Source organism: Aedes albopictus, unplaced genomic scaffold (assembly GCF_035046485.1).
Source record: "Aedes albopictus strain Foshan unplaced genomic scaffold, AalbF5 HiC_scaffold_514, whole genome shotgun sequence".
Taxonomy (NCBI): domain Eukaryota; kingdom Metazoa; phylum Arthropoda; class Insecta; order Diptera; family Culicidae; genus Aedes; species Aedes albopictus.
The window spans coordinates 1-25000 of record NW_026917326.1 but is presented as its reverse complement, the minus strand read 5'-3'; the positions used below and the strand labels follow the sequence as shown (position 1 = coordinate 25000).

Here is a 25000-nt window from a genome sequence, read left to right as displayed (position 1 = left end):
TACCCTTATTCGAAAGATTATTGAATTTTCTATCAAATGGCATCTTTGAATCGATTGGTTTAGTAAAATAACTAAGTTTTCTAGAGCAAAATAGCTAAAAATAGTGTATTTTTATTGGTTTTTGTCAATTATCTTTGAAACATGCGTAATAAATTAAAATTCTTTCTTCGGCAAAGCTGTGGCCCCTGTTCCACTCTACAATTCGTTCTTTGACACTAAACTTCTAGCTCTTATCTTTTTCTTGCTATTTTGATTTAAATGTGCGGCACAATGCGCAAAAAAGTGCTTTCCATGACAGTTGCAAGTTTATGATCTGAAATGCAATGTTAAATTCGAAATTGCAACAAAACGATGAGAGATAGAAGTTTTATGTCAAAAAACGATTTGTAGAGTGGAACAGGGGCCAAAACTTTGCCTAAGAAAGAATTTTAAATTACTACGCATTTTTCAAAGATAATTGACAAAAATAAATTCAAACACACTACTTTCGAGCTATTTGGCTTAGAGAACTTACTTATTTAACTAAACCAATCGATTCAAAGATGCCATTTGATAGAAAATTCAATAATCTTTCGAATAAGGGTCAAAAAACTTCGATAAGTTTGACCATTTTCAAGTTATAGCCAGTTAAGGCAATAAGAGTCGAAAACATGGGAAGTTCAATAACTACGTAACGGTTGAGATTTGACCATATGCGTAGAACATTTTTTTTTCTCCATTTATGGTCCTCTACCACCCTTTAAAAAGTTTGCACTCAGGAACCTAACACCCTGTATATCTTTTGAACGGAATGACGTAGCAACATTCTCCGCGCACGAAAATGCGCGTTCATTTCTGGCGTTTCATGACGTCCGAGTTGAACAGACGTTGTTTGAGCCGCACCTCCTTGATGAACAGTTGCACGGGACAACACGGTCGTGCAACTGTGCCGGGATGTACGACCAGCCAAGCAAAGTCAAGTTTTTGTCTTGGATTAGCCCTTGAAAGTATGAGGTAAGAACTTGTGACTGTGACGACCAGAGCTGCGTTGAACGCTCCTTATCGAATCACCGTGTATTCGCATTATGTCGAGCAAATGTTCGGCTTGTTTGATCAATTATTGAGTGTATCGTCGCTGGTCGCTGTTGACAAGCGCACATACGCGAGGCATGATACGCGAGTTTGTCATTCCATGCTTACTAAAAAAGCATTTACCGCGTTCACAAGGTTCCGGTCTTACAAAGAAATGTTCGCGCCTGCCACACGATATCTACATGTAAAATAAGGATTGGTAAAGGAATCTCTAAACACTGAATTGAGAAGCAGGCTTTATTCCAATCGGGACGTTATGCCAATAAGAAAAACTTTTTTTACTGTATTAGACGGTGCTCAAAGAGAACAGTAGTAATTTATATACCATTCAATCTAATCAAATTTCATAGGAAAATAAATGCTTTGTTCAGTTGCATGAGAATCGAAAAATAAAATCCATAATCCCCAGAAAATGTATGGCACTTCCAGACATGTGGGTAGGTTTTCCTACATCGAAACCATTTGCGAAGGCGTGTGCGATTTGCTGTAATTTGCATTTGCCATTCAATTGGTTGGTTTCATCGAGCCAAGTCAAACGTACCTACGGCAGGCAGGTAAAAATGGAAGAAGAAATTTTTCCGTCGACGAAAACCTTCATCTGTGCTCTGGGTTGGCTGCTGCATCGTAACGAGGAACAACTGCATAACTGCACACAATCCCCATGGAGCGTGTGGGAGCCAAATGGATGCTCTAGCTTTGCAGCACCAGCAGATGCGGAACTTTTCGCCTTGTAGGCGATACAGGAGAGGAATGCAGCAAACTAAAGTTTCGTGAAAGCGCACCCTGGTCATAATCGTTTTTATGGGTGGCAAAGCATATGGTTCGAAATGAATTTGCCGATTTATAGTTAGTAGGTTCGTGGTTGGACTTTCAAATGCAGTTTTGAGGTATGCAGTCCCAAAGGTCCTAATGAAGACATTTTACCGGCACACTAGTTCTGTCTGCAGGAAAGTTATCGTTCTGGCATTGTCGGGAACTGGGCATACAAAAACATTGAGGAGTAGATTATGCAGGTTATGAAAGAGTGATTATAAATTTCAGTCGTTCAAACTGAAGTGGTGATGATAGTATGTTATCGCATAGTTTTACTCGGAATTATGCACTAATTAGCTGCAGGAGTGAAAGTAGCACCCAGGAATAGTTGAGCATTCCGTTGAGAACATTGGGCTAGGCAACAGGGAATTGTAGAGTTTGAGCTAGGAAACTTTTAATTGAGAAAAAGTTAACGTGCGATCGACCTGTGAATCAAAAACCATAGAATCCAGTTCACTTTATTGTTTGTTGAAATTTTGCTTGGAATGTTTTGAGTTTCAGATTTCAAATTGTTTTGGGTGATGTCAAACTTTGCTTTTCGTGTTTCAGTTATACTTTTCGTGGTTTCACACTTTTAATGGGTATGTCTCCCGTGTAGAGGTGAAGTACTGATGATCAAAACGTGACATTCGTTTGATTCATATAAGAGATAAAAGATCTGAAAATAATATCTGGAGCATCTGCACAATATCTAAATTTGATATTTCAAGATCAAACGAATAGCTCGCTGCTGTTAGTAAGATCTTCAAAGATCTGAATATGATGATGACGATGTTCCAGGAGTAAATTAAGATATTATTTTGTTTTGCGGATCATATGGATATTATTGCTAAAACATTTGGAACGATGGCAGAACTGTACACCCCCCTAAAACGTGAAGCGGTAAAGATCGGACTGGTGGTGAATGCGGCTAAGACAAAGTACATGCTGGGACTGAGCGAGACAGGACAAGCCTTGGCAGCGATGTTACGATAGACGGAGATATTTTCGAGGTGGTAAAAGAATTCGTCTACCTCGGATCCTTGCTAACGGCTGACAATAACGTGAGCTGTGAAATACGAAGGCCAGTGAATCAAAATTCAACCATAGTGCAACAATAATGACAATGTCGCAACCTGTATTTGTTGCGACAATCCACCCAATGCGACATAAGTTTGTCCCAACTTGAAAATAATAGGATAAACATCGTACACCACGAGTTTAGAGATTTTTAGGCCTTGTATTGTGATTTTTGAACGGTAACTTCGAGTCGGTAAACACTGCAACTCTGCTGAAAATCTATCATTAGACAGTTTCGACTTTGAGTTAACAATAATTGATTATTCACGAGTTGAAAAGTGCGCAACAAATTCAGCTTCCGTTCTGTCTGCAACAAAAAATGTCGAGATCATGTCATTATCTGTTACCAGTTGGGATAAAGAGTAATCGCCGCGCCCTCTTTGTTGCTTGTTTTGTGCCTCTTTTGTCTGACAATTCTCTTCACTGACGAAGGCGCATCATCAGTGGAAATCGTGCCAACTACGGGCTCCAGAAGAGACTGCGGTCAAAAATGATTCACCCCGCTCCAAATGTACCATGTACAAGACGCTAATAAGACCGGTAGTTCTCTACGGACACGAGAAATGGACGATGCTCGAGGAAGACCTGCAAGCACTCGGAGTTTTCGAGCGACGCGTGCTAAGGACTATCTTCGGCGGCGTGCAGGAGAACGGTGTGTGGCGGAGAAGGATGAACCATGAGCTCGTTGCACTCTACGGTGAACCCAACGCCAACGTACTGGAAGTGGCTAAAGCTGGACGGATACGGTGGGCAGGGCATGTTGCAAGAATGCCGGACAACACCCCTGCAAAATTGGTGTTCGCTCACCATGCGGTTGGTACAAGAAGCCGTGGAGCGCAGAGAGCACGATGGGCGGATCAGGTGGAGCGTGATCTGACGAGCTTTGGGCGTGGCCGACGTTGGAGAGCTGTGTAGCTGCAAATCGAGTATTATGGCGGCAAATTGTTTATTCAGTATTATCATGAATTTGATGTTGAACTAAATAAATGAAATGAATGAACCACTTATATCAATCAATATCACATTTTAATCTCAATATCACAATAAACTATTATTAAGCTCTTTTTCTCATTTGTTCCTCTCTTCCTTGTACAGGGGGTGGCCAAAATGTTTGGGATAGGCAACTTTTTTTCTTCCACAAAAAAATTCAACATGCTGTAACTTTTCATAGAGTGCATCAAAAAATCTCAAATTTTGACTGTTTATCAACCTGTTATATGTGCATGATTGGGCTCGATTGAATAATTTTTCGCGAAGTGAGAACCGTTCGGGTAAAACACTATTTTTTAGACAACTCATTTTTGAGCTGTCATATCTCGGAAACCAGTGAACCGAAATGAATGAATTTTTTAACGTTTATTAACAATATATTGATACTTAATACAACGTTATAAAATGTAATATTTTCTCACGACGAATTAAGTTATAGCGGGTTGAAATTTTTACCCATATAGAGGAAAATAAACCAAATTTACAGTACCACACAAAAATTACTAAATGTGTTCTTCCTTTAATCTAAATAGGCTCTAATATATCTGATTAAAGATAACTTGAGAACAGAAGTGGAAAATCTTTGGACATCAACACTAAAATTTATTGACATTGACTTAAAAAAATCACATTTTTTCGAGAAAAATCCAAAAAATGTCAATCTATGATAACTTTTTTCAACGTTCAAAAAGTATCTATGTTTTAATAGTTTGTGAAGCATTTGTATATTGTTAGTGTACGTTCAAAATTTCATTCAATTCGGTTCACTGGTTTCCGAGATATGACAGCTCAAAAATGAGTTGTTTAAAAAATAGTGTTTAACCTGAACGGTTTTAACTTTGCGAAAGATTGATCAATCGAGCCCAAATTTGTACCAATGATGCACATATAATAGGTTGGCAAACAGTCAAAATTTGAGATTTTTTGATGCACTCTATGAAAAGTTAAAGCATGTTGAACTTTTTGGCGAGAGAAAAAAAAGATGCCTATCCCAAACATTTTGGCCATCCCCTGTACATAGAGATGTACATAATTAGATTAGATTTCAGCTAAATACATCTTAAAAATTGTGATGTGCATACCTAGTGGATGCTAACCCAATTCCGTAAAAAAACACTTTCAACGAAAAATAACACCTTTGTGCTAAAAACTATGTCACCTTTCTGCCCCATTCTCCAAAAAGCGTCATCTTCAGCGTTGTTGAGGCTCATTATCTTCAGAGCAAAAGTCACTCTTCTGGTTTCTTCCCCGTTGGCCGTTGTTTTCAAGTTACTGAGCATAAAGTGCTTCCTGTCGTTCCTTTCCAGCTAGCAGCCGTTCGTTGGACCACTTCCGTCCGTTTGCACTGTATATTATAATATTTAACCTGCTGTCTGCTTTTCCACACAGATACACAATGGATGGGGGGTGGTAAGAACATCTTTTGCCATAGCTTGTAAAATCAACAAACCGCTTGAAGCACTCTTGTCGACTCTTTTGTGAATAAGTTATTCTTGCAATTTAAACTTTTAATCAACTTTTAGGAGTGTGTAATTCTTCTCTTGTGATGGTTGGCAAACGTTATCATTATTGGGCTGCGGGAAAAGTTTTACATTGTGACCTTGAAGGTGGAAATTTGGCACATGGAATAAAAGGGTAGAAGGATATGCGTTTTTTTATGTTTAAAGACTGCAATTGAATTTGTGATTTAAAGTTAAACAAAGGCAGTGCATAATATGTTAATTTTTGACATTTATATGATACACAATTTTTTATATTGAGCTTTCAGAATATGTGGATGAGTGTTAATTTTTATCTTTTAATGGAACAAAAATAATGCTTATTGTTTTTATTTTTCAAAATATGAATGTTGTTATGAAGGTTGCATCCTTCCAGTCCGAATCAATGCATAAATATGCATAAATCTCTGACTCTTAAAATCCCAGTACACAGGGTCAAATATTTGTCCAAAAAAGAAACCAATGCTCAAACATCTTGTTTGACTCGTTCGAATTTTTATTAGTATCAAACAGATGAAGATTCTTGAATTCTTTCGTTGTCAAATATTTGACCCTGTGCACTTGAGGGCTTAGGCAAGATTGAAGCAATCCTCCAACGGTTGAGAGCTGTCCTGGCCACGTCCTTACGACAGCTGGGGGATGCGACAGAATGTTTAGTTAGAAACATGTGAAAGTTGCTCTACGTGCTCTTCGGCCTAGGTGTCAAGGGAATATAGAGGTGTTGTTAGTGGAAGGGTAAAGTCCAACGCATGTGTTTGATCAACGTTTATCCACACTATTATTAGGCTGCTTCGTATCTGTTGTGTGCCTCATTCATCCTGGTTCTTGGTATAAGTTTTTCCTAATAACACAATATTGTCATCAAACTATTTTGGGTGATAAGCCAATTTATGAATTCTAGAAAAAGTGAAACAGTTTCTGGTTCATAAAACATATTATGAATCAAATTTTAATTATTATTACTCAATATAAACAGTGCAACATTATGGAGATTTCCCAATAAAAAATAATAATAAATCTTGTCTCGCTGCGGACGAAAGCTGCACAATCGTTCAAACTATTTTAAAATATTGATGTTTTAGTTTTACTAGAAAACAAAATCAAGGAAGTTTAAAAGGGTTTCAAGGATGCTCATGGGGTCCTTCCTTATGGAGTTTCATTAGAGTTTTATTAAAGTACCCTCATTCTCCATTAACCCTCTGAAATGAATCTGTAACCCCTGAGACTCTCTGAAATCCCTCTGGTGCCCCCAGAACTGACATCCCTTTGAAGGCTCAAATAACCATCATTCAGTCATCAGCAATCATCAAATATTCAAAAGCAGTTCTCTTCATCTAAGTAACAAAACCGTTATTGAAAATTATTTCACTGTTATCCAGATGGTGGCCAGAGTGCAATGATAAATTTGTTTTAACATTGGATGAGATTTCAGCGAGAAAACTGCTTTTGAGTTTTTCCTATAAACGATGATGGTTTGTTTCCTCTGAAATCCCCTGAAACTCCCAGGAACTTCCATGAAACTGCTTTTGAAACCCTATGGAATCACCTAAAACACTTCCTGAAACAAACTAGAAACTCCTCTCTTAAAATGTACTTCAACCCTCTGAAACCCGCTGAATCTCCCTGGAACGCGCTTGATACGCCCTTGAAACTCTTCGGAGTTTCTGAAATACATAAAACGCTGCTGAAACGCTTTCAACCGATACAGTAATATTTGTATGCATTGCCAATTAGCTGATACAGGGGTTTCCAGACGTTTTAGCTCCCGGTTTGGAAATAAATCTCTACGCGGTGCATCTGGTCATTATTGTTCAAAGAGTGCAATGTAACCTGCATTTTGTTTTTTTTATTACATGATGAAGTTTCGTTCTAGTGGCACAGTTGTTTTGTTCAACATAGAATGTCCTGAACAGGCTCATTTTGAAATTCTTGCCACATTAAAGAGGTTTTGGCGGATTCATATAACCTCGACGTACTCCTGCTTGCCCTCTGCTTTTGTTTTTCCCATTAAAATTGCAGGATTTCTGATGAAATCTATGCCAAAAACACTTACAAGACCCTTGGAAGCTTCACTTTCAGAACTTTTGAATATTTCTGACAACTTCTTCAGGGTTTTCTGGCCAAATCATGAGATCCGAAGAAGATTCATCTATATATATAAAAATGAGTTTGAAATTCCTTTGAGGCAACAAAACTCACGAACGGATGAACCGATCAGCATGATTATTGCACGGTTTGATTCGTATTCATGGTGGCTGTGTTTATATGTAGAAAAAGTTACGAAAATCACCTTAAAAAGTAAAAAAAATGGAAAATACTGATCTTTTATGACCGGGGAAGAAAATCAACACGATCGAAATGAAATCAATCTAGATTGCGTTGCTGCGATGATCTCAACAATTGCCAAACCACCACAGCTTGGCAAGACGAAGTTTGTCGGGACAGCTAGTTTGAAATAATTAACACATTTCAATGGAATTGCTGGAAAACTGAGTGAGATCCCATCTCATGTCCTAATATGCAATGCCGTCTAACCACCGTTGGTTTAACCGCTTCTAATCTGAACACTTTTTAATTTGACACCCGCTAATCTGTACATCGTTCAAACTAAAAATGATTCAAACGTCATTCTGCTCATGGAACGGGAAGAAACAGAACGCCGAATCAAATCAAAACAGCAAAAAGGTTACCAGCAAATAATTTGTAAATGCCAGGGCTACCAGAGCTTCAAATTAAAAACGAACCCCATTGGTTTGCCTAAGGTGTTGTTCAAACCAACTGGGGTAAACGGTACTACTAGTTTCAATTCCAAGATTTTTAGCGAAATTGTTGAAGATACATTCCTTGTAGGTTGTTTGATGCTGTGGACGGACATTCATAGCATTGGAAGCCTTGACTTTGACTTTTGTAATGACGGCAAAATTTAGGAACTGCCGCGGTACACTTGTCAAGGCTTCGCAGTGTACCAAGCGCACCGCGGTGCACGATCTGAAAACCCCTGAGAAAAAGAAAAACTTAAAGCGTTCCTTTATAAATCTATTTTAGATTTTCTTCGAATAGTCACCTGTAAAATTTCTCCATTGTTTATAAATACCGTCGTCGTGGGTAACACCTGGTAACACATGTTCTGATTTGTGAAATTGGATAAAAATGTTTCCTCAAACATTTATACCTGATATCGTTAACTTCTCGGTTATTCAAATTAAAATCAATTGCTTAAGCCCATGATTCCCCTGAATCAAATTTTACCTAGATGAGAAAAGTTTAACTTTGTAATTACTCATCTACATATCTTTAACGACAAAAGTTGTATTTGTTTGTGTCTCGCCTTCAGGGCACATTTACGTATGCGTGACTAATGCATGCTTGAACAAACTTACTCCATCATTTAGCCGTCGTCGTAACCCAATTAGACTTCTAATTGTTTTATCATGCCGTCTTGTTTTCTTTTTCTCCTTCTATACGTTTTCAGACGAGGGCTGACTCCACCACATCGCGTCAAATCCATCTCGATGGCCACATTCACACAGGAGGAAATCGACTTTGTGCGACAGAATGGCAACGACACATGCAGCCGAACGTGGCTGGGGCTGTGGGATCCCAAGCGAGCCATCAAACAGGAACATCGAGATTTCATGATCGACAAATACGAACGGAAGAGGTTAGTGAATCACTATAAGGTTGATATTGTTGATGTTGAAGAGGAACTGTTGAAAATTCCAGTATTTACTATTACTCATTGTGGATTTAAGATATAATGTGTAAAAAATGTGTCTCATGAACTGGCTTATCATTTTCTTGTCATTATCAAATTTGTATGATATCTTTTACTTGCAGGTATTATTTGGAACCTGCTAGTCCTCTGAAATCCCTGCCATCAAACACCACCAGCTCAACAACATCGTTGTCTGCTAGCAATGGTATCAGCACCAGTAGTAGTAATCTTAGCAGTAGGAACGGTGCCGAAAATCTAGTGCCACTGAAAACTATCACACTGACTCCGCCCACGTCTCTACGACTTAGCCGAACAAATTCAAACTCTAGCAGTGGCCTGAACGGAAACAGCAGCCAGGCGTCATCAGTCACCGGTTCCAGTACAAATCTTAAGTTTCAGCAGCAGTTCACCCCAGACGACAGTAATTTTTTCAGTGACCCTCCCAAAATCTTGCCACCTACGCCACAGAAACACTCGAGTCATCATCATCAGCGATTGAATGGCACCGTAAACGGAAACGCATTCGAGCGAAGTCAGAAAAATGGTCTATTGACCAGTGCCAGCAACGGTCACACCAACAGCAGCAACAGCAACAACAACGCCAACAAGTTCACACCCGACTCGGACTTTGTGGCAGACTTTAGCAATGCAAACATTGTCAGTGTGAATGGTGGTGCGACCACCGCCAGTAACGGGTTGAAAAATAGCGGCAATCACAAACTAAGCAATGGATTCAATGAAAATGGGAATCTAACCAATGGGTATCACCAGAACCAGAACGGCAACGGGCAACCGAATGGCGAAATCGAGAACTTTGCCGACTTTGAGCACAACACCATTTACAATGCGGCCGGTGAGTATGGGGGGAATGGGGTGAAATTGAAACTTGAATTTGTTTTTTTGGTGGGTGATTTTCGGGGAAAATTCCAGCAAGTCTTCTTTACGAGACGATTTTAACCATTATTCATGAGAAGTTTATTAGATCCATAAGTGAATCTAATAACACAAAAATAGTACCATCATTGCTGTTGTTGTATCATAAGATCTAGCGTTTATCATCAGCAGTGATCGTTTTCTTCATAGAATGTATCTTTAATCAACGTGTCGAAGTTGTTGGTAAATTTCCAGGCACGATCATTTCATCTCATTTATTTAGTGCAACATCTTTACATAAATGGAAGAATGGTATCAGAAGGCCGGCTCTGCAATTGGGACATTTGTACGTTGTGCTCCACGACGTCTTGTACCATTCGGATTTCTTGCGAACATCAACATTGTGAGGTTGCTATGCGGCGTTTTTGCATCATGCACTTTCCACTGTAGTCCTCCGGCTTTGGTACCCTTTTGTATGCTGGGTTCGCTGTAGAGCGTCGAAATCATCTCCACAATTTGTGACACTTTTTAGATGAATCATGTCTAATTCAATTTTACCTACCAGCACGTACTTTGTTTTAGAGTCCAGAGAATTTTATTTAACAGAGAACATTTTGGAATTCTCAGGGAATAACGTAAATACTCAGGGTAATTTTACACCGGTTAAATAATTATTTACTCTGATAGTTTCTTATTGGTACTTCTTCAGAAATACCTCTTGGAGGGCCTTCCTGGATTTCCCACAAGTCATTCCGTATTTTTTCCCGTATAGTATTTCTTGTTACACCTCTTTGAACTATTCCCGGAGTCTTCCTGATTCTTACAGACATTTTTACGAACTTTGAAAAGCTTCCAGGATTCCGAACTATTTCTACTGGAATTCTTTTATAAGAACCCTACAAAATTTATTTTCAAAATTTCTTCCATAGATTTTTCCGGCATTGCCCCCAGAGTCTTTCGTGGGGATTTGCCGGAGTTCCTCCTGCGTTTTCCCCATAGAAATTTTCGTGGAATTTGTTCCAGGATTTTTTGCGAGATCTCAACAAGAGTTTCTCTTAGAATATTACTCAGATTTCTCTTGAAAGCTTATTGCAAGTCCTTCCGGTGTTTCTCTTGGGACTTTCCAGGAGATCTTCCCGGGATTTATCCCAGAATGTGTGTAGGAGTGATCCCTGAGGTTTCTACTAGAACTCCTCCAATGATTTCTTAAGATGTTTTTCTGTGGGAGTTCATTTCGGTATTTCTTCTGAAGTTTTACCTGTTATTTCTTCAAGAAATTTTCAAAATTTCCGCAAGCTTTCTTCTAGAGTTTCTCCCGGGATTTCTACTGGAGTTTTTGCCAGGATATCTCCAAGGTTCTCGCGAAATTTCTTTTGATTATCTTCTTGAGATTTCTCTTGCAGTGTCTCCCGGTTCACTCAGGAAAGGAGTTTGCTTCCGGTCTGTCTTTTAGAGTCCCGTCCGGGATGTTTCTAAGTTTCCCTGGTCATTCTCCTAAGTTTTTCTCCGGATTGCCTTTGGGATTGCTGTCATGGAGGTCTTCCCGTAGTTTCTGTCAAAGCTTTTCGTGGCTTTTCCTCGAAGTTGTTTACAGCATTTCAGTGATCCTCATGCGAAATCTCAGAACTCTTCCCAGAATAACTCACGGAAATTTTTCTAGGTGCTCCATCTGAGATTTCTTGAATACCTAGTTGCTCTTGAGATCTTGCACAGATTTTATCAAGATTTTTTTATATGTTACTTAGTATAACTTTTACGAAATTCCCTGTAAGAAATATCAAGAAGTCCATGTGAAATCTTGCAAGAAACTCTGCAAGACTTAATGGAAAAATCTCGAGAGGTACTTTGAAAGGAATTCTGGGAAAAACTGGGACATCTCAGATCAAAGTTCTGGAATTAAACCCGGGAATACATGTTAAAGTAATTCATGGAGGAACTCTGAAAACCTTCAAGAGAAACCTCTGGACAAATTAGGAGTGAAATCCCACGATGGATTCCTAGAAAAATATCGGAAACATCTCTGGAAGAAATGCCTGAAATAGTTTCTGCAAGAATCTTGCAATAATCTCGAGAGAAATCGTTGGAAAGCTATCCCAGAAAGCTAGTAAGGAAAATTCCAGAAAGAGCTTTGGATACATTTCGAAAGAATCCAGCGAAAAACTGTTGAAGCATATAGGGAAACCCCTGGAAAAAAAATCCTGCGCACAACTCTCACAAATCTCAAAAGAACATCGACAAAATCTCTGAAGGAACTAAGAAGGGGGAACTAAGAGGAAGATTGAAGTTTATGTTCATGGATTAATCTGTTTGGAATTCCAAGATTTGGCAGGAAGTTCGAGCTCTGAGCATCGTTTTCTCACATCACGATAATGACACCAAATGTGTACAAGGATGATAGCCTCAAGAATCGGGTGCTGCTATTCAAAAATACACACGAGACATCTCTGTAGTGGTTTGAGCTACTATGTTCAGTGATATCATCACGGATTCATAGTTTATTAACGAAAAAACTCACAAAGTTTCTTTGGAATCCTAACCAGACTGGTAGAGGGTCTCACGCCACTACAGAGATGACACGATTGTGATGACAAATACGCCGAAGGGGTTGATGCTGAAATTTACTACCATTGTGAAGATTTTTAAGGAAGTTAACACGGAAAAAATGAGAAAATGTATGAAAAATTAAATTAAATAATTTTAATTATGTTTTTCTATGAAACTACAAAAAATATCTTTGTTTTAAGGGCTTAACCTTTTATGTTTGTTATTCCATCTCTGATATATAAGTGATTATCTGCGTCCGGATTTTAAATGGATTCTAATTTTTTTCCTGGAGGTAAAACAATAATCTTTTGGTGTGATGTCTATGTTGTAAGCGAAACGAATACGTTAGCCTGATCTGTTAACGATTTTTAACCCTGGCTGAGTTTGCACCTGGGCTTTCTCCAGGTTTACAATTTGGCATTCTTCCAGGAGTTCCGCCTATGATTTCTCTAGCAGCTTATTTTAGGAGTTCTACTGGAGTGCACTTAAGATTCTTGAAGAAATTTCACCTGAAATTCCTCCATGATTTCTATCTGAGACTCTTCCAAGCATTTCTTTTATGATTCATCCAGAAGTTCCAACTGGGATTTCTTCAGCAATTGCACCGAAAATTCCTTCATAGGTTCCACCTGGAATTTCTCCAAAAAATCGTGTTGCGCTTCCTAGGGCTCTAGCTGGGATTCCGTCAGAAGTTGTGCCTGTAATTTCTCCAGGAGTTCCACCCTTGAATTATCTAGTAGTTCTACCTAAGATTTTTTAGAAATATCTTGTTCCAGGAATTTCAACAGGAATGAAGTTTTTTTTTCTCATTTTAAACCGTCTTCCAAGAGTTTCACCTGGAGTTTCTTCAAGATTTCTACCTGTGATTTCATCAGGAGTTCAACCTGAGATCTCGCTAATAGTTTCGTCTTAGATTCTTCCAAGACGTCCACCTGAGATTCCTTCAGAAGTAGGTACCACATGTGTTTCTCAAAGATTTCCACCTGATTTTCCTCCAAGAGTTCCATTTGAGTTCCATGTAATTGTTTAATCTGAGATTGCTCCAAGAGATTCTCTTGAGTTTCCTGTGTGAGTTTCAGCTAAGATTTCTCCTGCGATTTCTTAAGGACAAACGTCTTGAAATCCCGCTTCAACAGTGCATCAGAACTTCAGACGCACAAATCTCAAGAAGCAAGCTTCAAACAACAGTACATTTTATTATTGTGTTCTTGCTCACTTGTAATAAGCTAAAAAAAAAAGATTAGGTCCAGGTGGGCTGGTTTCGTTTATGAAGAGATTTGTGCTTTCTAAATCGTGAGTAGGTATCAAAGTCGGCCATTGTTGCGGCCATTTTGGGATTCTAATAAGTCTGTCTTTAAGGAGTTCTAGCTGATATATCTTCAAAATTATCATGTGGGATTTCTCCAGAAATTTCACATGGGATTCTCCAGGAGTTTCACTTGGGATTTCTTCAGGAGTTCTACCTAAGATTCCTCTAAGATTTCTATATGACATTCATCTAGGAGTTCCACCAGGAATTTATCCGGGGCTTCTTTTTTAGACTCTTCCAGGAATTTCACCTATGATTCGGCCGGGAACTTCACCTCGGATTTTCCAGGAATAACACTTAAAACTCCTTAGGGGATTCCATCTGGAATTTCTCCAAGAGTTCCATTTGATATTTCTGTAGGAGTTCCAGCTAAAATTCTACAGTAGTTTTTTCTATGATTTCTCGAGGAGTTCCACTTTTGAATCTTCCCAGGAATTTCACTAGTAGTGAAGTTTCTCCAGGAGCTTCACTTTAGTATCTTCCAGCAGTTCTATCTCAGAACTCTCCAAGAGTTAGACCTCTGATTCCGCCAGGAGTTTAACCTATGATTCATTCAGGATTCCTATCTGGGATTTTTCCAGAGATTCTACCTAAGATTTATCCAGGGGTTCCACCTGAGATTTTTGCAAGTTCATACAGGAATTCGACCAGAGATTTCTAAATAAATTCATCCTATGATTTCTCCAGGAGTTCCAACTGGGATACCTCCAGAGAGTCCACATACGTAGGATTTCTCCTGGAGTACCATCATGGGTTCTACCTTAGCCATTCCATAGGGAAGCGATATAGGGGATCTCAGGATGTCGGGATCAGTGAATGGGGCAGAACAGAGATGAAAAACTAACAAACAGAATGTGCGTCTCACAACATCAACGAGCTTATCCAAAAAGAGATATGTGATCTATTGTTTGGATTTTAACCTTCCGTAGCTCGCGCGGTTGTCGATCACCGTCAGCACCACGCTAATGCTGAGTACAAAAAGCTAAATTTTTTCAACGTGTTGTAGAAAAGACAACAGCGCGATCGCTCGAGGGTTAGGCTTAAAAATGTGATAAGAGATTTAGGTTCTTATTGCTCTTGTATTATGCATATCATAACAGATCCTTTTATTATGTATACCTATCATACTGTATAAATTAAACATCAAACATGCATCAATAATAGCTGGGAATATTGAGGACATACATAAAATTTAAGCTTCTAGGATAGCTGTCTTGAAAAACTTGAATTGCTATGCGAAGTTGCTTAACTCAAAGAAACAAAATTTCTTATCACACAAAACCATTCAAACCAACGACTTCGAAGACAAAAATATACAACGATCAAAACTGCATATTACCATTTGCTTATCTCTGTCTTTATTTTCTTCCAAAACGCTCACCATATTGGAAATAATGCAACCGCTACACACCGTCATTGCAAACAATTAGGAAACATGAGTGGTAGTGGATCATTCTTCAGCAATAGCAATAGCATTGATAGCAGCACGACAAATAGCAGCAGCAGTACCACCAGTGTCAACAGCATAAATAACGACATATTCACCAACAACTACAGTCTGCTGAATAATAACAATAGTGCCAACAACTTAATAGGCAATGGTGGGGGCGTGAGTGGCACTGCTGATCTCTCGAACTTGAATGGCAATCAGTTTACGGCATTTGGTGATTTCCACCCGGCTGTAGGAGGAGCAGCTGGTCCGTTCTGTGCTGGACCCGGTGTCCAACGAACGAACGGTTATAGCTACTTTCAAAACTACCAGCCTGGAACAAGTGGTACTGGTGGCAGTAGTAGTCTTAACTTTACCTCCGCTGCCAACAGCGCCACCAACAACAGCTATAGTGGTAACGTCCAATGGAATCTGTGGCAACAGTTCAATCAGTGGCCACCCCACGATCCACCGGCCATATTTGGCGGCAGTATGGGCAGCTTGAGCGGCAATTGCCAAAGTAAACCGTCATCAACTAGTTTAATAAGATCTCATCAGCACCAACCATCACCACAACCACACCTGCAGAATCAACAGCACCAGCAACCGCATCATCACAGCTCGAATCAGAATCGATGGAGTAAGTGGTGTCGTCGTCGTTGAGTGGCTGTTTGTGTTTCCAATCCACTTGCGTTATTGCATTTGCTCTGCACTGTTGCACACTGGTGCAGGATCGGAAAGAGGTGGAATAAACCGAATTAACTTGTAACTCGTTTGGATGTTGACATCATTCACATGCGGTGTCTTCAACAACAAATGATTCTTTGGATAATATTTCAGAAAATGCAATGAAATTGATTCATTCCAGACGCTTAGCAGCCATGAATAAAATTTGAGTAATATTTTTCTAACTAGCTTATAACACGGATTGATTTCCATTAATAATTTGTTGCTTTGCCAAACTTTGTTGGCAATAAAACGAAATTTTCACTTATTAAAAAATGGCCTTGAGCGCAATCGGATCCAGCAAATTTAAAAATATTAAAGTAGTCGTATTTCTACTTCACTGCTTAATACAAAAACAGGCAGATATATTGATTTCAACAATCACAACTTTCAACGGATTTATTCCACGTTCAAAGTCTGATTCTGCCCCAGTGTGTGCCGTTGTTGGCAGGTTGTTTTATTGCTTTGTTCATCAGCTCCTCTATTTACCCTGATGTCTGCTCGCTGTCAATGTATCTCTCCCCAGAGGCGTGTTCTGTAGATTTGATTTGCATTTAACTGCATCGTTTGTGCGATTTGATTGCCGTTTTGACTTTTGTGAATATGTTTAGTGCTGATTTATGCTTTCATGCATGATTTCTCTCGAAACATTATTTAGCTTTTTCAATGGTAGCTTAGTACGTTGTGAAGACTTCATATGTTATGCCAGCCGTTTATGTCATAGTTGAAGTGTTTCATACTGTTTAGATATTTAGTAGATTTTTTATAGTTAGTTTTTCAGTTATAGGTTATTATGTTATGTATATGTTATCCTTGTTTGCATGGTGATTTAATAGGATGAATTTTTTAATTTATTCTTTTAGATTTGGTGAACTCATTTTTCATGTTCCCAAATCATTTACAGGTTCTGGTGAAATTCCACCACTATTTCAAAACTCGCAGGTTAACAAATCAACACATACACAATGTATTACACATTTCTGTAAAACGACCCAAATGATTTGTGATGGACGGACGTGACGGACATTGAAAAAACGGTTATTGTTGAAATTAAGATCATTTTGTTTGCTCACTTGCAGTACATAATATGATAGTTTTTTAGGCAACACTAGGATGGAAACCAAAATCACATCCCCAAAATCGCGGTGCCAATTGTTAGAAAAATAGTGAAGATTGCAAAAATAACACGTCATCTCTTAATAGACCTATCTTAATCCTACCAGAATCTCGTAGTGAATCCCAACTTTAATTGTTTTATTTTATTTATTTATTTATTTTTATTTTTGATAAAATGCCAACATACTTCACAACACTTTTCCGTGAAAACGATCGGTATTAAGCTGGAAGTACCCTCAGTTTATCAGTAGCCGCCCAGAAGCGTAGAAAAAAAGGTTCCTCGCAAAAACATATTTTTTTCACGTAGGGAAGTGAAACCATCTCGGCAGGGCTCCTATTTTAGGCCCTTTTCTGCTATAACTCAGTCAATTTTGAACCAATTAACTTAATTTTTGGAACGTATCTAGCCTTGTTAAAAATTCCAAGTCAATTGGTTTGAAATTGACTGAGTTATAACGAAAAGTGCCCAAAATACCGGCGACTGCTCAAGTGGCTTGCTACCCCATATTCATAATATGCTGCCACAATACAGTAAACCCACAAAACAGATAAAATAAAAACAAAAAGTTTTCAAAAGACCTTAATTTCAATCTTTAATCAACTTAATTGTAATCGCCAAATTTTATTGATTTTGTATTATAGTTTTTTTTTATTCTTTATTATTGTGTTTTTTAACTTTTAATGTTAGTTCAACACATTTGTATTATAGTGAATTAATTAGTATTTATTCAATATGTAGTAGTTGCTTATCAACATATAATATAGATACCATCAGGGTACCAGATTCCGCTCATCTAAGGCCAGTTGCGCAGAAAAACATCATCTGTTGAATGACTGTTGAGCCAATTTGTAATGTTTTTTTCCATTTTATGTTAGTTCAATCTAAGTACAATCAGATACAAATCAAGACTTATGTAGAACTTTTCATAAAAGTATGATTTTATTACATTAGGTGTGAGACCAAAGTGGTCCTAATTCCAACAATTATTTTTTCCTTTTCCGTAGGAGTGCATAATAGGGGTTAAACACACTGTGTACTAAAATCGGCAGATTTTACGATTTTGACGTGTTTTTTTGCGTGAGCGGTTATTGGAACACATGAAATTACCTACAGCTTTTTTGGGCCCAATAGCCGCTCAAAAACTTTCATTGTTTTGTTTTTAAAATTTATGTTATCCGATAAATAACACCGCTAGCCATGATGGTCTCCAATAGCGGAAGGTCCGAAAGAGCTTGAAACTATTGAGAAATCATCATGTCTACAGGTCGTAAGCCCTGATAAAGTGTGGAACGTTTTGATGGCTGTGTTCCCTGACCATCATGTCAAAACCCAGGGATACCCAAGTGACCATACTGTTAGGGTGTAGGGGTTGCATGTGTGAGGCGCATATATTGACAGGCATTGCTATGGACCGTTAGGGCTGAGTAGGGTCGAGGAATGGATCTACGATTGCTGAATTATACTGAAAAAGTCGTGATTCAGCAGTGGTGGCACCCAATGAGAGTATATTACAGGTGAGGAAGAAGAAGAGATGGCTATGTATTAGTAAGCAAAGAAAAATGTAAACACAAATAGTGACGTCACTATTTGACACGCGTTCTTATGGGAGCTCGCTTTGCTTGTAGTAGTGACATGTTTTGCACCAAACACGGATCTCACGCACACAAAGCATCTCTTCCACACCTCCATTATACTCTCATTGGGTGGCACCGCTCTCCGCTTTTGTTCGGCCTTGGTGGTTTGTGTGGGGTGGTGCGTGTCGGTGTGTGTGTGCTTTGTGCGTGCGGTGCTTACGGCTTCAGCAGGGTGGTTACTTGGGTAGTGTGGGATAATTGGGTTTGGGACTGAGGGGGTCGTCGTTGATAAGGCCGACATCATTGAGTGCTCAGTGTTGGCGGTTGTATTTTTGACGATTTCTTCAGCCTTAAGATCTCATTTATACCACGCACAGATTTTTGGGAAGAGGGAGTACTTTGTAATGCAAGAGAGGGATTTAAACTCTGCGTTACGGGTTGGGCGAGGTCATGCAGATAGACTCAACCCAGGTCACCGTGCGGCTCGGACAGTGATGCATGAATGAGTGCGGTGTGGGTGAGGTGCGCTGCCCTGTGGGTGCAGTTGAGTCCGGGTTGGAGTGGAAAGAGACCCTTCTCTACTCTAGGTCGGTTTCGGTTGTACGGGCGTGGTAGTGTTTGTCTTATTTGTGCCGTGTTGTGCGTGATTTGCGGCTCGAGCTGCGTGGTTACTTGGGAAGTATTGTGCTCTGTAATCTAGATTTTGGTTTTAAGGTGAAGCTAAGGCTGGGCTGTGCCTCGGATTTGTTGGGCGCAGGTCGGGAGAGCTGGTGGCAGTTTGTGCTGGGGGGTTTACTCGATTGGTTATTCACTGATGGTGGCCAGTCGATCGACTTATCGGCGCTGCCTGTCATTTGGTTCTTGGGGTTTGTGCTCTCGAGGTTCGGGGCGTTGCTTCGTTGTATCTTCGCTTTAATACTAATATTCCTTGTTTGATTTAACTGACTGTTTTTTACAGGCGTTTAACTCATTCTATTTCATAGATTGCGAAATTTAAGGGTAATGGTTCAATAGGGTGTTAGCTATCAGAGTGGATTAGAACGAGTTGGCGCCTACAATACACCAACACTGACACACACACTCCAATACTTACACGCACACATGCACCTACAACTAGCTGTAAAAGACCAGTGGGCGGGACAATGGTGCCTACCCAACAGTTGTAGGTGGGGTGTTTGGCTTACCTACATGACTTGGTCCGGCAAGCCCATAAACATCAATTGGTAGACGTATTGCCTAGTGAAAAGACAACGCAGATGGGCGAAAGCCAGGGGATGCGTTGATAATAGCAGAATAGCAGAATAGCAGAATAGCAGAAAATTTATGTTATCCGATAAATATTGCATAAAATGGCTTTGCTCTCGTCTAATTTATATTGTCCAAGAATATTAGCACCGAAAAGACAGTATTTATGTGTGTAAACTTGATTTTTGCAACAGTGAGCGGCTATAATTGGGTCATGAGCGGTTACTGGTACACTGACGGTACTAGTCAACGAAGGTGAATGTTTCACATACATAAATCAATAATATTCATATTCAAACATAAGGTTTCTGTAGGTTTTCTAAAATCCGACTAGAATGGTTTCTATTATGAGTTCTTATCTACTTATTCACAGCCTATTTGGTTTACTGATTCTTTTTAAAAAGCTGTAGTATGTTTAATGCTACAAGTTTTGCCTTTTTAGAATTTCAAAAATGTATCTACCCTCAGTATCTACTTTGCATCTTTCAAAACCATGTGCTGTTTATTTCTTACAGGTCTTCCGATATCCGGCAGTGCAAAATCCTCCACAGCACTCAGCTCAGCGACGCCGTCCGTAGATAGGTACGCAGCCCTCAAAGATCTGGATGACCAGTTCCGGGAAATTAAGTTCGAACATGAAACAAACAATAACAACACCAACGGCACATCCAGTAGCACGGCGAGTAGTGGGCTAATTAATGGAAACCATGCTAACGATGTCCATCAGGGTATGTGTGTCGGACGGAAGAGCAACGTCCAAGAGACACTAAGGTACTAATTATATTTTGTTTGCTTTGCCTTTTACAGTATCCAGTGCGAACCCCTTCAAGACAGCAAATCCGTTCCAACAGCCAGCACAACAGACGCCAACGCTGAGCTGGACCATACCGGGAACGACGCCGCCATCGAGCAATGGTTTCTACGCAACGTCGCCATACCAGAACGGATTCGTGCATCCGCATCTGCTGCAGAACGGAAACGTGACGAACGGAGTCGGGTTCACCAATGCCTTCCATCATCCGACTGCCGTTGGGCCACAATTTAATGGCACTGCGACAGCTTCGGCGAATCACTTCGGGCATTTTGGTAATCCGTTCATGGTAAGTTGAACTTTTCTAATCTGTGCATAAGAGAAGATGTAGCGGCCGAGCGGTGTCGAAACAACTGGTTACATTTTCTGCTTTTTGTCGTTACATTCCTATTTGGAGCCTGCTTCTCAGCTCAGCGTTCTATGAGCATTTCCACAAATTATCAACCGAAACCTTTTCGGTCAATGACTATTTTGCATGTGTATATTGTGTGACGAGCACGAAGATACTTTTTGTCCCAGAAACTCAGGGAAATTTCTATTACAAAAAGTTTTTAGACCGACCGGGAATCGAACCTATCTATTTATCAGATAAGATTGGAGTCAGAGCTACATCGTAAAATAACAGAACCTAGTGTATTAATGTTGTATGCTAATATTGACTAGTTAATTACATCTCAATTTCGTTTCCTCGGAGATTGAATGCATTTTTATAGAACGAGGATAACTTATATCAGACACTCGAGAGATGGTTCTTTGAGCTATGTGGATTTGGAAAATCGACCCAGTAAAACCTCAATCTTTCTCTTCCTTTAATTCGCTGTACGCCCGTTAGTGATGACTTCGAGATACCAGCTGCCGCAGCTACCCCTGTTCCGTCGTGGAACGGGGATTTTGCGGGGTGAACGGATTCGGGACCGGTAGTTCGATTCAAGGGTGGACTGTAAGACCCTTGCTTCCACTGGCACAAGAAAAAGACGGCTTTTCACTTAACTAAACTTAACTAAAGATACTGTATTTCGTTGTTTCGGGTTCGGAACGTCGGGGTCGAATCTAATAACTTCGGTCGGTTGATCGCGAACTGTTTCGGTCGGAGGTTGAAAGTTCACTCTTTTGCGGTGGCGGTGTCGAGCGTACTCAACACACTGAATGAGATGGAAGGAGATGGATGCACAACGGTGACGGCTTTGGAGATGGAGGAAAATTCCTTGCATACAAGATGCTGATTGGTTCGGGCGTTGACGATGATGGTTGCTGCTGGCACATAGATCACGAGGACGGTTGATGGTTTCGGGCATGATCAATCATGTCATCGTTCGGCGGGAAGAGATGGTTGAATCGGCAGATGGATGACGTGGCATGTTGTAAAGAAAATTGGGACTAACACATTTATGGTTACCACTTTGCGTTGGCGCGAACATACTCCCCGGCCAGAATAGGTGGGAGAATGCTGACCAGCCTCTTGATCAGGTCTTTGGGTGGACGCGTTCGGGACACACGCTCCACAATGGCTTCACTGGGTCGGATTTGCTTCGGAGGTACATCTGGTGGTTTCCTCGGCCGCGTGTCGGAATGAAGCTGTTCGAAAACACCAGTCGCGTTGACCGGTAGTGGATCCAGTGGTGGTTGACCGAACTTCAGGGCCACCACGATCCACTGCTTCCTCGTTGATGTTCTCGTGATCGGACGGATTCCAGAGGGCATGAGGGCACAACTTGTTGCCGGGCGGATTTCTGTTGTCTTCGGGGTTTGCACTTGATGTGTCCTGCTCTGGACTCGATTGCGTGCCGGACGGGTTCCGGCTATCGGTGGGGTTCGCTTCTTCGTTCGATTTGTCTCGTTGATCTTCATTGTTGGGGCCGGCGGGTTCACTGCAACAGTGCTGGATGACGTCGGGTTTGACTGGGTCACCGAACGGAGATCGTTGGGCTTCGGGGATGGCTTGGCTAACGGACAGAGACCGGCTGAGTCGTTGAAGGGTTTGGCTTCCGGTTTGGCTCCGGTGGATATCACGGTCGGCTTCACCACTGGACTCGTTCCAGTGGACTTTGGAGGCGGATTGGCTTCGATGGGCGGCAAGGTCGGTTTGACTGCCGGAAAGGGACCGACAGACATCGGGGCGGAATTGACCACCGGAAGGGCACCGGCGGACCTCAGGGTTGGCTTGATCACCGGACTGGTACCGATGGACCTCTGGTCGTAATTGATCACCGAACGGGCGTCGGTGAACCTCAGAGCGGAGTTGCCCACTGGATTGGTTCCAGTGAACATCGGGATCGGCGTGACCACCGGACTGGTACCGATGGACCTCTGGGCGGAATTGCCCACTGGACTGCCTCCAGCGGACATCGGTGTTGGCTTGACCATCGGAAGGGAACTGACGGCCATCAGGGCGGACTTGATCACCGAATTGGCATCGGTGAACTTCAGGTCGGAGCTGCCCACTGAACTGGTTCCAGTGGACATCGGGATCGGCATGACCACCGGACTAGTACCGGCGGACCTCTGAGCGGAACTGCACGCTGGACTGGTTCCAACGGACATCGTGGTCGGCTTAACCATCGGATGGGAACCGACGGCCATCGGGGTGGAAATGTCCACTAGACTGGCTGCAGCGGACGGCGAGATCGTTTTGTTCACCGGAGGGGAACCGGCGGACATCATGGTCGGTTTGGTCGCCGAACGGGCGTCGAAAGACGTAGTGGTTGGCTTCTTCACCGGGCTGGCACCGATGGACATCAGAGCCGGCGTAGTCACCGGTGAAGCTTCAGCTGTCAACAGGAACGGCTTCAACTTCGGAGGAATTCCGGTTACATCGGGTCGCTTTGGATTTGGTTCGTCAGCACACGGGTACTGCTCTTGCACCGGATGCAATCCGGTCATCGGGGTTGGAAGCTTCGACGTCGGAACGGATTCGGCCACGTACGGGATCTGGAGCACCGGACAAGATCCGGTCACGCATCGGGACTGCTTCCATGTCGGAAGAGTGTCGGACTTGGACTGGAGCGAATGAAATACCGGCACGGGAACCGGTCGTTGATGAGGGCGGCTGGGATACCGGTTGAGAACCGGTCGTACTCTGGAGCGGCTGTGGTACCGGAGAGGCACCAGTCGGGCACTGGGACACCGGAGGCATTCCGGTTGGCATCGGGTTCCGCTTAGACATCGGATGGAATCCAGGAGGTGGGCGAAACGGCATCAGTATCGGACCGAGTTCGGTTGGCATCGGGATCGTCATCGTCTTCGAGTCTTCCGTCTTGCTGTTGACAAACTCGGTCGGCTCGTTGCCGACACGTGAATACTTCTGGCTCGTCGGTGGATTGATGTTCTTCGTGGAATCTTCATCGTGTGACGGCTTCTCGTGCTGGAGTGAGTCGGCAACAATCGTACTCACCTTGATTTTGTTTGGAAATGATGTGCGTGGCGTTTCGGTCTCAGCGAGAATCGGAACGGGGTGTTCCGTCGTTGAACTCGTTGATCGGCTTCGGATCGGAGGGGTACGCCAGCGTGGCGCAGTCGTCGCAGTGAAGCAGCTGGATGATGTTCTGTCGTTTTGATGCATGTTACCGGTAGACGGGAAGGAATAGAACAACTTTTCCACCAGTACACATGCATCCGTGTAAATCTCCTCAAAATGCGAGGCATCCTTGTCGAGCTCATCGTGCCTCTCGGGTGGAAGCGTGGACAAAAGCTCGAAACACACTCGTCGATACTCCCTGTAGTAGCACTGGAGTTGTTTTTCGTATAGCATTCTTCGTGCCAAACTCGGCTGAAGAACACCATCTTCACAAATCTTCCTCTTTAGCTTTCTCAATTCCTCCTCGACGAGGTTGCGTTGGGCGAACAGTCGTGCAACATCGGCCATTTTTCGTAGTGGAAATCACTTCACACGCGCGTGACTCACTTTCGGAATGGATTTCAAATCGGACTTTTACTGTCACAACACTTCACATTTTTCGGAAAAACCAACTTCGCCAATGCATGTCACGGAAAAGTCGGTTTGTCTGTGATTTCGGGTCGAGCTATTGAGGCGGGAACGACAGCATTTCTCTCGGTAGAAATACTGTTTACTTTCGGCGACAACAATCGGACGGTATTGTCCCATCGGCTGATGGACGACAACACAGATGCGGCTGCAGCTTCTCACGGCACAGGATCGGCGGCGATCCGGTTCGTTAGGACCATATGTTCCGTCGTGGAACGGGGATTTTGCGGGGTGAACGGATTC

General features: G+C 41.6%; 2 protein-coding genes across 2 annotated transcripts; one reads left to right on the top strand and one right to left on the bottom strand.

The window, feature by feature from the left end:
• Window positions 1-8904: 8904 nt before the first annotated feature.
• LOC109420062 (arf-GAP domain and FG repeat-containing protein 1) lies at window positions 8905-21064 on the top strand (the record flags this gene model as incomplete). Its single annotated transcript, XM_062843765.1, is given in 5 exon segments — window positions 8905-9093; window positions 9270-10000; window positions 15304-15942; window positions 20480-20692; window positions 20772-21064. Coding segments are annotated over 5 exon segments (2065 nt in total), but the record flags the coding sequence as incomplete, so codon positions are not given.
• Window positions 21065-22167: 1103 nt separating this feature from the next.
• Window positions 22168-24637, bottom strand: LOC115266174 (mucin-2-like). Its single transcript, XM_062843764.1, has 2 exons — window positions 23831-24637; window positions 22168-23772 (listed from the first exon to the last, which is right to left on the bottom strand). The coding sequence occupies exons 1-2, from the start codon at window positions 24635-24637 to the stop codon at window positions 22168-22170; spliced, it is 2412 nt and encodes an 803-aa protein (XP_062699748.1).
• Window positions 24638-25000: the final 363 nt, after the last annotated feature.